We start from the raw sequence: 16824 nt of genomic DNA, 5'->3' as shown, positions 1-16824 counted from the left end.
GTCGATTCGGTCAAAGAGTTACGTTTAATTTTTTTTCTCTCTCTCTCTTTGTACTAATCTACGCTTTGTGCACCGTTCTTGCGATGCAATACTACTGTAACTGTATGCTTGTTCTTGAATTACGAATTTAGTTTCTAGGAAAAGGTCGTGTTTATCGATAATAGTTTGCCTGTCTGTGTCAACGATACAATTCGGATCAGCGATCAAAGCCTTGCGTTGCGCTAATAACGCATTGATCGCGCCGGTGACCAACGTTTGGTATCACGTCAATATGACGGTGTAGGTAATGAGACATAATTATGTTTGGGCAACATCTGTTATTTCTATCGAGTTAGCACGTGACTATGAGAAATACACAGTCAAGGGCACACGATAATAATAATATCGGCGCGTTTATGATTCAATCGATCGCAACCTTTTGAAATTGCAAACATGATTGTCACTAATGATTTTCGTTGCGAAATAAATTCAAGTTCTTTAACCATTTGAAACTGACGCCAAAATCTGTAACACAATTTATTAACGCTGGATCTATAAAATCCATTTAATCTATGTTAATTAAAAAATACTAATTAATTTCAAGGAACTAAAATAACTTGTATAAAAGAGAATTATTATTAACTCTTAACCGTACAAACTACAGAAACAACACACTTGGGTATACTCAACAATTTAATTATGATATATGTTTTCATAAAAATGAAAATATTGTAAATAATTTTTTTCTATTAAAAAACCAGATGTTAAGGAGTACAACGGTACCAAACAAAAGTGTACTATATCTTTATTAATAAAATTTATGAATTTATTAATAAATATTAAAAGAGTTGTAAGTAATGGAAAAAACATTTTAAAAACATTGGAAAAAAAGTCAGATATGCTATATTGAAAAAGCGTTTAAGAGCTAAGTACATTTCAACAAAAATAAATGCAAATGTAACATAAAAAAAATTAAATTATTCGACATTTTTTACAAAAAAATGTATAATTGAGTATGTCCAGTTAGCTATGGAGAGTTTAAAGAAACATCACAATTTGCTGCTAAAGAGAAATAAGCACCGATACTTTAATACTTTCGAATCGGGTTTACGAAAGGGTGAAAGATCAGGACGGAGAAGAATCTCGATGCCCCGATAACACTTGGATTACGTTGCATGCGCTCACATCATCACTCGGTTACGTTCATCGGATATGACGATACGTCGTAAACTTAAACTTCCGTGACTGCGCGATACACGTCCCGACATTGTCGAATCGGTTAGACAGGTCAAGCCATTTTTATACAAGGTGAGACTTACAGCGATTGAGTTCGATACTAAAAAATACATCGCGCTTGCAATCAAGGCTCCTTCATTAAACTTTGCATGATACGAATTTCATAAAACGATAATGAAACTACACAAAAAAACAATTTTACTAAAGTATTTAAAAATTTAGCTAAACACACAGCGAATAACTTTGTTGGACTGAATAATTATGTAGACGTCTAAACTGGTTGCTAGAAAAACTTTGTAATGTTGCTCGTAATAATGCTTGAGTATTTTACATATAATTATTTTGGTGTCCCAAATTATTTTCAGATCTGTAGTCTTTAAATTTGAATCAGTAGATAATCACTGATATCAGTCCCAAGAGATGGCAATATAATTAGTGAAAGTGAAATTTATTGTAAAATTTAACTTAAAAAAATCAATGAAACATGAAATCCTTAACCTTGCTATCTTTGTTTGAATTCAATGTATATGATATTGGAACTGACGTGCAAATATCGACATTTTAACTATATAACTTCGCTTATATAACTTCCTTTTCTTTCAATTAAATTTCACTGACCACTCAATGCTAAGCATATCACTGGGTAATCAATGATTATCCACTGATTTAGATTTAAAGAGTAATTAAAACTATTTCATTACTTAATTTTTAAATACTTTATGGCAAAATTGCTTCTTCCACGTACACCTTCCAAATCCCTAAGCAGTTTGAAGTACTACTTTTAATTGAAATAATTTCATTTTAAATTCTATATTATTGACAACTTTTAGTCCGACGATTTGAAATGCACGCGATTATTGATAGGATTACGGCTACAGAATGATTCCCGAGCACTCAGATCTACTTGCCAGTGCCACCCTGTATACACGCAGTTTGTGGTTATGCCGTCGTTCCGTCGAAAATAAAAGCCCACTGCTACGGTAATCTTCAGTACGGAGTAAAGCGAACGGACGCGGCGAAGCCAGGGGGTTCGGCGGAGAAATAAAATATTATTTCCCTATCAAACGGTATTACCTTCCGCTCGACGAGACTCGACGTATAACGGAGCCGATTTCCGCGCTTACTTTACTTCTCTACAGCACTTCGACCTTTCCCGCTGTTTCTTGCATTGCCATGCCGAGAGAGAAGGAAAACAGACAAGAAAGGTGTGAGCAAAGAAAGGGGCAAGGAAGAGACGTTTCTTTAGCTTCCTTCTTCTCCTACAACGAGCTTTCGATAAAGTTTTGCGGTACCAGCAATATCTCTCGCCTGAGTCACGTTCGATGAAAATGTTGTATTGATTTACGAGTCGGTTATAAGGCAACCGACTGCACGCCTCGTCTGTCCCGAGAATCCAGAGAAACTATAGAGAAGCAGGAAGAGAGAGAGCGATCGGACGAGAGATATATTTTATATCACTAAAATCGGACGGCTATCGAGTTGATGACGGATAATTCGTGTGCCCCCGAGTGTTTCTTTCCTTTTCCGTAAAATGCACGTTTTATCGGATTGGTGCTCTTAACTTGGAATTGATTAAATTAATCAAATTAAAAAAATTTGTTCACGTAATCTTCATATAAATTGTGATTAAAATAATATTTTCTTTATCAATATTAACAAGACATTATACTTTCATTATTATAGGTTCAATATTTTATCTTAACAACCGAATAATCACTTTCTGATTAAACAAAAATATTGCAAACAAATGTACCGACGATATAAAAAAAATGTTAGATAACATAGAAGAATATATTCGCGAGAAAAGATTGCAGTTGATAACAACTACGCATAGATATTCTTAAGTATAACAAAAGTTTCTATGGAAAAGTTTAGTTTGAATTGAATTTCTTGAAGAATATATAATATTTCGGAGACGACAAATGAGTTCTTTTCTCACGAATATTTACGCGTTGTGAGGTATTCTAATTTTCTTATACCCAGAGTTCCACCACTGTAGGATTAACTTTAATCTCAGTTTAATTTACTTTTTATCTTTTTCTAATTTTTAGGATTAGAAAAAGATAAACAGCAAACTAAACTAGCGGGCATTAGCCAAATGCTCTTACCAGAGGTTGGTGGAACGACAGGATTTGGCATGCCGTTCAATGTATGCGGTAACTGTCCAGCCAACGCGGTCATTGGATTGATGTACGTTCCTTGTGCAGTCGCTGCTGCCATGAGCGCTGCTTGCTGCTACAATATAAAGAGAATATCATTGTCAGAAAACACATTTCCTCTTGAATTACAATAATAAAGAAGGAACACATATATTTCTTCTTTATCATTATTTAAAAAAATTACTTAAAAAGAAAACACATAATCTTGAAGAATATTTACGAGAGATCAAAACTATCTCTTTTGTCAAGAAACACTTTATTTGAATTTAATGAAAGTAGGAGTATGTGTACCTGTAAACATCATTAGATGAATATTTATATTATATTATAAATATGATATGGTTATAAATAGAAAAATTTCAAAACGACATTTATCCTTTACTGCAAACCTGGGAAAAAATTAAACCGCGAAAGGTGATTATGAGGGACCTCTTTGCATGCCGGCGTTAACGCGACGGCATCGAGTTTCGGCCGATCATTTCCGAGAGTAACGAGGGACGAACCATCGCAGATTGTGAGTCGTGGTAACGAGGACAACAAGGCGGTAATGCGGTAACGCGAGAGCCATTAATGGTAACACGACCCACCTGAGCGTAAGCGTTGTAAGCGCCGAAATGATTGAAGAAGGGGTTAAGGATGCTCATGTTCCCGGCCATTTGCTGCATGCGTCTTATTTGTCTCTCTTTATCAGTGTCTGCGAATTTTACCACTATGCTGGATGACGCACCCTGCAACAGATAATGCATGTTGTTGATTTCTCGCTTTTATAACGTCAGAATTTTTACAGTACGACGCAATTTTATGATATACGAGAATTACAATGTACATTTTAACGACCTCTTCAACGAGCTTTATTATTTATAGCGTGTGTTATGACCAGCGTACGGGAAAACTGTTTTAATTGAGCTTTTATAATTAAAGGAATAATCGGAGATTCTTTTTTGTACTGTTATATATTTCATAATAGTGTCTAATACTCTTTTATTTCATAGATGGCAGAATTTTTATAAAAATAATTAAAATCCGCAGCAAGGCTTTTCGACGCATTTCAACATTAGTAATTCTATTCTAAAATTCCATGATTGTATAGCTAGTGATTGTATGATTGTTGAAAAAATACATAATGTAATATATCGAATCTGTCGCACGAGAAGTAAAAAGTATCATATATACTCTCTAGACGTGAAGGAACACAGATGTAGATTTAAAACGTACGGGACGAATAAGTGATTCAAGATCCCCCTTTGCATTAAAAAAAGACTTCTTCTCTTTCGAGATGCTCGCGAGGATATGTAAGGCGATGACGTTCTCACGATATCTAAAATATAAATGGAAAGGGGCAACAGGTGGTCAGTGGCCATTGTAGCTGCGGAGAAAAGCTCGGCATTCGAGCTCCCGGTGATACATTATATTCACGTCATCAATGCAAATGCTGGCTGGGCGTTCCTGAGTTTATATAACGTTTGTAGTATTATAACTCGCGTAACAAGACTTTCAGCTTTGGTCACGCGACTTTGCATGGCGCACTTCATCGTGCTTTACTCGCGTGCATCTCTTCTCACTTTTTCCACATAGCTTTCAGGCTTTGCTTCAACGTTCTTCTTTGGAGAGCCTAAGATATGATCACTATGAAAAAAATGTAATCTATCTGTAATATTCATATAATTCTTCCCAATTAATTCATATTTTTTTATAATTTTGACACAACGTTTATTGGTTTCGTCCTAATGTATGCATTAACATTAAATCGAAATACTGTTATGATAAACAATCTCTTATATACAAAAATCTCATGCCGCACACAGAAATTGATAACAATATAATGAGAAACTAATTTTATACAAAATTGTGTTGTTCATGTTAAAAAATCAATTTACTAGATAAATAAATGCGTTTATTTCCTGAAAATTCTTACAATAATCAACCCTTATATTATATATGTATAAAACTCGTTAATTAAACCCGTAATAAGGCTAGTGCGCTGATTAAATTAAATTGTTCAATAATATGTTATTAAAATTTAACTTAATTAACTGTAGATATAAGATGCAAGATCTTAAAACTAATATTAAAAAAAAATTAACCAATATTATGAAATATTAGATATATTAAATTAGATCCATTTGAAACATTGTAATTAAATTTAATTGGGTAATTAGAGAGAGATGGATAAAATTTTTTAAATTCAGTCATTTCAGACAGATCTAATCATACATATGTTATGATAAAAATAGCATAGACATTAAAATTAAAAAAGAAAAAAATTTGATCTCTGGCGTGATTGTTATTACATTGATACCAATTGGAGCGTATATCGATAATCGGTCAACTGTCTTCACCCTGTGGCAATTCTCGACAAAAGGCTCGGGGCCGTTATTCATCAGCGAAGCGCATACGCTAACCGATGCAATTGCTTGTAATTTAACGACGAGGACACAGTCAGAGGCGGACCGGTAACGCGATATATCCGCTTGACAGATTTCCACAGAACGTCACCTTGTGATACATCGTGTCCCGTTCCTATTAGATCGAACGAGACGTCGCTTCGGTGATTTCAAAGACAATCCTGACGAAACGTTTTCAGCGTGTGCATGCAACCTGGCACTCCCGGTAGTCCGTCCTGACATTCTCGTTGTAATGCATGTGCTACTACGCGTCGAGGTGTGCATATGTCCTACTATATATGCGTTAAATGCTCGCCTCTAAAATGAAAGAGAGGGCGATTTTGTGCGACGCCAATCGACGCTGTCAGAAACACTCGCTCGTGTCGCCGCGCCAAATTTTGCTTTCATTATTTTTACTTTTTTTCCTACGTCGTTTTTGACCCAAATGGGCGTTGACGCGGCAAACGAAATCACGCTCGCAGCCCGAACAGCTTTTAGAGAAAAGCTCTCCTACCATTTTCTCCTATTGTACCCTCGTAGATTTCATCTAAATGTGTAATGCGACCAAACCATCCCGCTCTCATAGGAGAGAACGTAACTTCCGTTAATTTTCGGAATATTCTACATGAGCGAGAGTGAATCGAACAAAGACGAATGAGAACGAACGAGAACGTTTGTGTCTCGCGTTTTGAAATACGCGTACCTCGAAACTCGAAGAGATACAACGTTATAACCGAAGACCCAGAAAACAGACCTGGACTGCGTCATCCATATGTAAAATGGTAAATTGATAGATAAAAATGAGAGAAATATAACTCAAAGACGGTCAGTCCCTATCTGTTTATATTCAACTAATCATAATATGTATCTTAAAAAGAGAGGATGGGCCTCTTTCATGTTTTCTCTTTCGCATTTTTATCGATCAATTTTACATATGGATCTAGATCTGTTCTAGATCTTTGGTTATAACGCTGTATCTCCGAGTTTCAATCACATTTTACCACATACGATGCACTATTTAGATACAGAGTTTATACTCTGCGTTTGGTTATAACGAGCTTCGAGTCGATAATGCATAGGTGCGAGATCGAAGATTCGGAAGGTCACTGCGTAACCTCCTACGCGAGATCGCGGTTGAAAATCACCATCTTCGCAACCTCTTTTTACCTTTGCCAACCCAAATACGCCAACACGCCGTATTTGGTATTTGCGAGCGCTGAAGGGCTTGCACACTACACACGGGTACCTCGATTATTAAAAGTTCCGTTCGCGGTCGGAGCCCGAACGAGGTCAAACGCGCGTATAACCGCGAGCGTCGCGAGAAAATCAGCGACGAGCTTGCCGTATACAAAGTCGTAAAAGTTTCCAAGAGTGGATGTAACTTTCCGTGTTACTGTAACTACAACTAATATTGGGAGTTTTGTGCGATACTCCTCCCTTTTTGCCTCTCAGCTATACGCCTCAGCGTTACTCCAAAGCTTTTGCAAAGAAGCAAAACTGTAAAACGTTAAGATAACTTTACGTTCTTTAAATGCGCTTCGTTCGCTTTCCATATTGTAATATTGAATCTGTCTAAAATCTACCGATTTTCCGAAATTATTTAATAAACGACGCAAATTATTTAAATAAGAAACTTGATTATATTTTATTCGAATATGTTCAAGTTCTTTAATACTTTTTGTAGCCAAAGTAATCTTAAAAAATGTAATACATCAAAGAAGCTTTGCCTCTTTCTCTTGTACGTATAAATTCTTTTATTCTTTTCTCAATTGCAATTTTGTCATATCTAAAAGAAGACGGGAGGAGGGAGCTCTAAATTGGAGTTCGTGTTTTTTTGCAAGAACAAACCCATTTAAATTCGTTAAAAGCAACGATGATTGTCACATATAGAAGTCTGTATATTTCCTCTTTTCACAGACAGTTTGTCGAAACATTTTCTGAAAGTTAATTGTAACAATGGCAAAAATCTTTATTGCGTACAAAGAACTTTCGAGCTAATTGCAAAAACTTTTAAGTACGCCGAGCACGTCGCACGCTCTAAATATTAATGAGTTCGAGGTCAGTGTTGACGCAAAGAGAAAAAAAGCGGCAAAAAATTCGAAACGTCGAATTCCCCCGAGTAGATGCCACGGTATGTGTCTATCCCCGCGCCTGTTACACCCTTTCGTGTGAGAAAAATTGTCGAGCCGCGCCTGTTACACGCCACTGGTACTGAACGGCATCGACGCATGCACGTCTGAAAGATAATTTGTCTCGCGTCGACAGTCTCGAGCTTCGAAGCCTTGTGCGCCACGCAGGTGTAACGTAGGTAACCCATAAGGTGTATGTGACATTTACGCGAGCACATATGTACGACGGTGCGCGCACGTGTGCGGCATAGAGAGAAGATGAGGCTGGAAACGGGGCGAGACGCGGTCGGGGTTGCAAGGGGAGGATCGACGAGGTCGTATCGGAGCCAGTGAAGCCGAAGCCTCATTATTGGGGGATTACGGTTCATTAATTCCGATCCAACGTTCTGAACTGCACGCGGAAAGGAAAAGCCGTCCTCCTGAGAGCCGGGGGGGGGGAGGGGGAGTATCATGCGGAGAACGTTTGAAGCTGCCGGCACCGCCGCCTCCCCTTGTTCGTTATGTCTGTTCTACGTGTCGCCCCCATTAAAGTTGCCCCTTTAAAAATGTCGATATTAAACCGCATGCTTTTTCTTCCATTATGATTTCGTGAGCCGACGTACGTGGGAGGGGGGGGGGAGGGGAGGGGCTCTCTGTGTTTGATGTTTCATCCATGCGTACGACGTTGTCTGGCCGAATTCGGACTTTCACCCTTACGCCCTTAGGGCTAGAGAGAGAGAGATTCGTGATGATGACTGATGCTCTTTATACCTATTATATCCGTTGGCGTGTTTAATACTCTCTCAGCGTATTTCTCATTAACTGCAGATACCGACCCGAGTGGGTCGACTCGATTGAGAGCTCCAAAATAAAAGTTTATAAAAAATCTCTGCTGCCTCCACTTGGAGGAACATCTCGCGTTGGAGCTTAGCTCAGAGAGCCACAATATTGAGCAGGCCTTGCCAACGGAATGAAGCAATTACCTGCTGATTGGAGGCTCTCACGTTAGCCGCACCATCACACTTGCCAATCCGTTGGACGGTAATTTCAATAGATTCAACTGGAACCGCAAGACTGACCGGAACGCCGGATTGCCCCTCGTCCGTGATTCTCTATCGAATCGAAATACAGATGCGAACGGTTTAATTTGTCGATGTGTCGCAAATTACAAATCGCTTCTACGATCCTTTTAAATGTCGATAGAAAATAACTAATTGGAAAACCGCTGCGTGTAAAACTTGAAATCTGTCAAAGTTATCAAAATAGTATGGACAGATTTAGAGCACGCTCTCAAAAGATTGAACGGTGGTAGGACAAAAAACGAGACAATATAATCCTTTGAGTACAGTCAGTAACAGAAGAGCGCGAACGTTCTGTGTAGCCAAAATTCATCGATGGTAACAAGTGTTATGGTCAAAGAGCCGCGCAGGTTTTTTTTTTCGCGTCAAATTTGAGGTATCAAAAGATTGGGTCAGAATTAAACGGAAGAATTTTGCTAAAATATTTGCGTTCCTTTCAAACCTTACAGTCTTTACTTATATAAATATTAATATTATTAAGTTAATATATTAAATAATCAAACAGTTGAAAATATTATGTCCAAATGTAAAAGAGAATATTACAATAGTTGGAATATTTTATATAAATCATTCGTGATATATTTTGTTTACATCCATAATTAACTATAACAATGTCAGTGATATTTTAACAATGAAAAGTATTGTGTAATATTTTAATTATCAAAATTTAAAAAGATTAGATATTACAATATTTAAATAAATAAATAAACACAATTTTTAATTAAATAAATAAATAAATAAACATTTATATTTATATTGTACCAAATAATTTTCTTTTCAAATAGTTATCATGATTATAATTCTCTCTTCAATTTTCCGTTTATTCTTGTTATTTACATTCCTTGCTATCTTCTGTTATGTTTATATTGCTCTTTCTTCTGATTTCTCATTTTAACGTATTTTTAATGTATCGTATATTAAAAAAAAAATTCCTTTTCCATAACGAAATAAATATCGATCTATATATATTTTTCCGTGTCTCCCTCTCTAACTAGATTTGTTCTATTAGCATCGTTAACGAAGACATAGAACAAACGACTGCCGTCATCGAGATCCGCTGGAAATTGGCGCGCTTGAATGTGCATATACGGAAATCAATTATTAACATTAACATCGCGTTGCTTTGTTGACGGGATATCTCTATCACAAACGCGGTGTTCTGTCCGTACCGGATACGTTCGTATCGATTCGACGATACCACCTTGTAACGGAAGGGGGAGTCGGCGCACAATGAGGAATCACGACAAGAGCCTTATCGTACGAATAATCGCTTCGAATCCTGCACTAAGGACGGGATTTTGCTGATGGGCTCTCAGGCTCTTACGGTCGATCGCGCTTCTTTTCTACGGTCGTCCATTCTCTTTCTTCCTCCCTCCACGGAGATTCGGGCCAAACAGTCGTTCTCTGACTCCTGATACACACGAAAGGCGACCCGCCAAATAAGTAACAGTTGTACTGGAGATAAAAGCAATGCAATTACGAGGCCGCCAAGGGAATTACTCAGGGAATGTCTTTAATTAAATGTTGGAAGCAGTTTCCGAGCCTCCGTTAATGCAGAGACAATTTCCTTCCATCCACTTTCCGCGCGCGCGCGCTATCCCGGACGAGAGAGACAACATCCGAGCAAAGATGGAGGCGTCCACATTACATCCACGTTACGTACAGATCCACAGATATCTCAATTTAACGAAGTTAGTTTGAAAGTTCATGTACCCAATTGCGCGCGCGTCAATGTTCATTCTTTCCTTGACAAGTATCGAATTTCAATTTTCCTCATTCCCCGATTGAGAAACGCACATATTCTTGTTAATTACTTGTGGTTCTATATATACTCGTTGGAATTCGAAATACCTTCAATTTGCTATCGTATCGTTTTTCATAGAATTCCGTACGACAGATGTCTGTGTACTTTGGAATTCAATTTAACACACCGAATGCCATACAGAGTTCGATTAATCTCGTAAAGTTTGACTAAAGGTTGTCTATCTATTGAGATATTTAGTCGCATTCAACGTATTAATTAATGGTACTCGCGTAAATCTCAATTTTTCTCTTATTAAATCGATTAAGAGTTCAGACTTTCTTTTTACTTCGTCACGTACTCAATAAAATGTCACTCACATTGATTATACAATATATAAATAGCTTTAAATTTGTATAGACGTAGACTACTATCGCACGTTTCTCACTTTACTGCGAAGAGATGGCAAAAATCGGCGATATGCCAAAGTTACGCAAATAGGACCAATGGGACGTCGCTTTAGGGCGGTGCGACGAAACACTTCACGCGGTTTTTACCTTTTATTACGAGGCATTTCCGGAAGATATATGTATGCGAGGGGAAGATCTCTCTCGGTGCGCGAAAAGCGTGGTGTTGGAGGGTTCGCGAGGCGTGACAAGAAATGTCACACGCTTCGGAAAGCATAACTACGTGAGGCCCGGTTGCGTACCGTTACGTAGACATACGCAGCATATACAACACCCACACACACACACACACACACACACATACAAATTGCAAGAGAAAGGGAGAAAGAGTGAACGTCGGAGCCGGCGATGAGCGCGAAAATATTGAGAGCCTCCGAAGAAATATTGTCCGTTGCGTGATGCACGAACGCGCCTCTGATTCGAGACGTGTAAACAGCCTGTGGATCGATGTGATGAAACAAAAAAGCACGCAAAAAATTCAAAGCCCAGAGGTGTAATACTCTTACGCAGCTGATACAGGATCGCACATGTATCCTGTAGTAGATTATCATCGCGAGTGTAAAAGATGTAATCTTTTACATGGAAAAAAGAGTAAAGTCGGCGTCACCTCAACGTTTCGCATGACAGAATCGTGGTTTGTAATGTTATCATGTCAATGGTAATTTTTCTGTAATATTTCATAAAGCATTAACCTGGCAAACTAGCTGATCCCGCAAACAGGTTTACGCGCTCTGCGACGGTGAAGTTATTTTTCTGTTAAAGCGTTTATTTGAAAAAAAAAAAAAGAAAAGGGTTTAAAGCCACGCGAAGAGAATAGCGAAATCCGGGAACACATCGAGCTGCTGGAGAAATACTACTCGCGAGGAAAGACACAGAAACGTCGCTATGAGAAGCGTAAACCGCACATTATACGGGGCGTGAAATCGGAAAAAAATGTTTGTACTACCGATGGTTGGTATATAAACGTCTCGGTATTGTTAAAAATTAAAAACTTCTCGCGTGTAATATCCGCAAACGACGAATTGTAAAATCGGCTGAAATATTGAGCGACCGAAGAAATATTGCCTGTCGTGTGACGCATAAATGCGTCGATCCGAGAGGCGTAAATCGCATTATCCCGCTCGTGAAAACGAAATAAAATGTATACGCATGTGTGGTGCCAGTAGACAAGTTTTATGGTAATGTTTTGTCAGCGAAAGTGCTGTAATATTAATCTCGCGGCTACATACAATGCATCTATTAAAAATATCGCGTTTTTAATGGAAAGCGTATAATCTATCACAACTTTTAAACTGTGTATTTATATAATAGTAATATATCAGTCATAAATTATATTTACGATACTTGTACGCTAATACAATAACGTTCTCGCGACAAATATATGAGATATGCATAATAAAAATAATATATATGTAATAAAAATATATAAATACTTATATTTATACAAAGTGACATAAAAGTATAATATTATACACAGAAAAATGCATATTGTATGTATATAATAAATACTTGTTTCAAGTATGTTTCAAAAATTCATATATCCGCAAATCCATCATAAATTCACAAGCATTAAATTTATTTAAAATGTAATTTGAATCTCAATATAAGTTTAATACTTCAATCAAAATTATTAAATTAAAATAAATTAAATTTGTTTAGCATAAAATATAAAATTGTTTCTTCAATTAATTTTATAATATTTTTTAAAAGGAAATAAATTCTTGTTTTGAGTACATATTAATAAATTTTTAAAAATTTACATTAAATACTATATATTAAAATTATTATCGAAAAAATATTCATTGTAAAAGGTAATCGTTACTTAAAAGAAAGAAAGTAAATTGAGTAACCACTTTTCTTAGCAATACAGTGAGATTTTTTCTTTCTGTGCAAATCTTATTAAATCTACAATTCTTCAATTTATACGAATTACTTATATTATATGCTTCAAAAAACTGAAAACTTGCCACTACAAATTAAACAATTCGTATAAAAAATTAAAAAGAGAATCAATGTTAATGCATTTACTTCAAGAAAATAATTAATGTTGTGTATATCTATATCACATATGTGTTTCATAAGGTGTTACGATTTCACGCTCCCGCTACAAGCCAGTACGTCGTCTACAGGCCGACAGCGCGTCGTCGTGTATTACAGTATCAGATTGCAAATCAATATCTCATTTCGTAGGTATGAGCCGAGATGTTGCGTTCGTAATGCAGTTTCGTGACCGAGAGTGTCGACGTGTTCGAGTGGCTGAAAGCAGAGGACACATACGCGAAATGACATACGTGTGAGTACATATATCCGACATTTTTATACGTGCACATACATACGTGCCTATATAGATCGACGGATTTGTAGGAGAGAGGAAAATTGGAAGGGGTTGATCTTGCTCCGGGGTCAGAGAAAACTGGAACGAACATAGTTAAGTCAAATTACTCTTAGGACTGTATAACTTTGCGACAGCGATTGTTTTCTGCAAAAGATTTATCGATTCACTAAAAAGAACATAAAATCTTTTTATTATTATTTGCATTTGTTATTATCTTACGTTATGTTTAACCTTTAAGTAGGTATACTCATAGGTATACTCGTAAGTAAATTCATAATGTTAAATTATACTCGATATACATTATTTTTAATCACATCTATAGGTCGCCACTGACATTTAGATTTTAACTTCCATACGTGGAAGTTAAAAATAACAAAATGTTATTTAATTCAAAGGATTAGATTATCATTGCTTCTTTGATATATAACAGAATGCTCAGAATAGTCCAAAAGATTTCACTTTTATATTATAGTTATATTTTTTAATATTAAGTATAAAAAGTTAAATTTACATTGTTTATACCCTTATGGTATAAAGGAATGTTAAAATAATAAACTTTCATGTTTCTGGGCAATATTTTTTATTTTTAGAATAGAATTTTATTTCTAGAATAAGGTTTTTAAGATAATTACACATCGGATACTGTGGCCATTTACTTATTTAAAGGTTAAAAATAGTAGCAAAATAAAACCCGTGATTCTTAAATATCATTAAATAAATATCAAATTAATAAATTGATTTGCATTTTTGTTGCCGTATATTTTAACGGGGAAGAAAAATGCGAATTTAATTTCTGCATTAAATCATACTCATAACTCGTTGCTATTTAATTGTTTAACAAATAGCTGTCTTTCCCCTGCTACTCTTCGCCCACGTCGTGCAGAATTCCATTTGGTTTCGAAATCTGCGTAATTCGTCGCAATAATTAAGCTACCCGCATAGAAGGCAACCACCTTGCCTTTCGTATCTCTTCTGGGTCGAATAGTTCAGGGTCGAAGGTCGGCATTTTGGCGAAAGCGTTAAACCCAACACTCGCCGCTGCTTTCGTCCTCTCACTTCTCATCCCTTCGGTCACGACTGTGCCACGAAATCTCGTAACATCGACGTCGAGATTTGCATAATTCGTTGCGATAATTAAGCAATCTGCATATTACGGTTCGCGCGCGCGCCTCTTTCGTGGGCAAATAGTCGCGGTCCTGAAGTCGACCCCTGCTCCGTCTTCTGCCCGTGTATTCGGCTATTAGATTAGAGGGTTGTAACGAGTAATATTCACGTAACCATTCCGCACTACCACCCACGTGATTTCACCCCAGCGCACGTACACGCGTTTAATGTACAACGTGGGCGAATCGCGAATCCCCCATGTCAAATATCAAAAGCAACGTAAGCTTCCCTTTGCGCAAGAACATGTAATATGATGAATCCTATTACTCTTTTTGTAGTAGCTTTGATAAAAAGTAATAAGGCGATATGGTTTCATATTTCGTGTCAGATTCTTAGGAGAATGCTTATAGAAAAATCAGCAATATATAGTTGGATGTAGATTTTTTTTTTTTTTGTAAAAGCACTCTCTGCTTGTTTTTTTCCAATTCTTTCGAATTCTTTTAATACTGAATCCGTAGAAATTTATGCTATAGCTCTTTAATATTTCAATCCTTTTCTTTTTACTAGCAGTCTTTTACGACCGGCGATGATGATGAGATTAAAAGATTTTAGAATCGCGGACAATGTAAAGCTGCACGACAGTTCAGTATAAATCTTCGTCTCGATTTTAATTGCACACAGTTCAATAATTGTCTGAGACACAAATTCCCTTAGGCGCGTCAATGCATGCCAGCATGAAGCGGTGCGGCGCGGCGGTCGATAGGCAATAACGCCGACAAGGACGATCAGGGGTCCGGCAAGCGGCTTTGCAAAGTTTCGCCAATCAGCAGGTGGAATCCCGGACGGAACTCACTGACAATTCAATTACAACTGGGAATTCCTGGTCCGACCCTAAGCCGAGAAAGTTCGGCGGTTTGACGGAGACCGAGGGACGCTCTTCTCTCCAGAGGGCTGCGGAGAGAAGGAGGCGAGCCGCGCTTCTCCAAGTGTTATGCAGATTTCTGTTTGGCCAGTCATTACTGGGGTGTTTGCAGGCACGACAGCCATTGCTACGGCTACACGGTCCGATCTTCAACCACCAGCTACTAACCCCCCCCTCGCTTCTCTGCCGTTAACGGAAGACGGCCATCTACTGTCCGGCCATGGCGCGCATCCCTATCCTCGATATTCATATCAGCCCCCCTTCACATCCAGCGCTTCTATGAATATTTACCCTCCTTTCTGTTAATATCGCGTACGTGACATTTTCCGAGCGTAAATACGCGCCGACGTCCGTGAACACGATGACTGGCGGTCATCGGCTGAAGAGGCGGATCGAAAGATAAAAAAATAAACGCGCGCTCGAAGAGTAAAGGGATCGACTAATGCTCGTTGTTGTAATATTATACGGCGGATACTTACCGGCATAGTTTGGCTACCGTGTAGAGAGTTTATTGCTGCCAGTGCTTCTTGGTGCGACGAAAGTTTCACGAAGGCACAGCCTGCAACAAAAAGAGGAGTGATTTTTACGAAAAAAGCGTGAAAAATGTCATGATAGATTTTATACAATACAATTTGTATTGCCAATATCTTATATATTGAAAATATGCTTCTTCCTCTATCATAGAGGATCTGTCGTAATAGGAGGAATATTACGTGTTCACAAAATAGTCTTTATTATTATCTTTATTGAAAATCTTTTTTGTTTCAGTATCCGCAAGATAAATTTTACACGTTCAGTAAATATTTACTGTATATACATTGTATGTATATACGCTGAGAAAAGCATACTATTTTAATAAATATTTATTTGAATAGTGCCAACTAAACATTTACTTACAGCAAATAAATATTTATTCAATAAAAAGATGATTGTTAAATCAAATTAATGTTAAGATTTTTCTACTAAATAAATATATTTTTATATTTAGTAAATATTTAGTCGATACTAATCAAACAATTGATTTATTAAAATCGAGTAGACTTGTTTTTTCAGAGTACTATCGCACACAAATACGCTTGTCTAAAACCATAGGATTTTTCGCCAAGATAAAAGCGAAACAAAAGGTTCGATAGAACTCGTAACGTTCGCTATTCATTTGCCGGAAGGAGCGTCGCGAGCAGCGGCAACCGGCTCTTTCTTTCTCTTCGTCACAAAAATTCCACGGCGTACTCAAAACCCGGAAGAAGGCGAAAATAGTTTTATCCGTTTTATCTTCACGAGTGAAGATCCGCGGCGAAAGGGGAGGGGGG

General features: G+C 37.3%; 1 protein-coding gene across 15 annotated transcripts in view; it reads right to left on the bottom strand.

Moving 5' to 3' along the window:
* The window catches only part of LOC108745901 (CUGBP Elav-like family member 4), a 636703-nt gene that overhangs the window by 13030 nt on the left and 606849 nt on the right, over positions 1 to 16824 (bottom strand). For all 15 annotated transcript variants that reach the window (XM_018482320.1, XM_018482318.1, XM_018482309.1 and 12 more), the window contains 3 exons: positions 15994 to 16073; positions 3962 to 4102; positions 3324 to 3450 (listed from right to left, as the gene is read on the bottom strand). In XM_018482320.1, coding sequence (XP_018337822.1) covers positions 3324 to 3450; positions 3962 to 4102; positions 15994 to 16073 — 348 coding nt within the window. The remainder of the gene's footprint in view (positions 1 to 3323; positions 3451 to 3961; positions 4103 to 15993; positions 16074 to 16824) is intronic.

This window comes from Trachymyrmex septentrionalis, unplaced genomic scaffold (assembly GCF_001594115.1).
Source record: "Trachymyrmex septentrionalis isolate Tsep2-gDNA-1 unplaced genomic scaffold, Tsep1.0 scaffold158, whole genome shotgun sequence".
NCBI classification, from domain to species: Eukaryota; Metazoa; Arthropoda; class Insecta; order Hymenoptera; family Formicidae; genus Trachymyrmex; species Trachymyrmex septentrionalis.
Note: the sequence above shows the minus strand (reverse complement) of the source record. Positions and strands in the feature narration are given on the sequence as shown.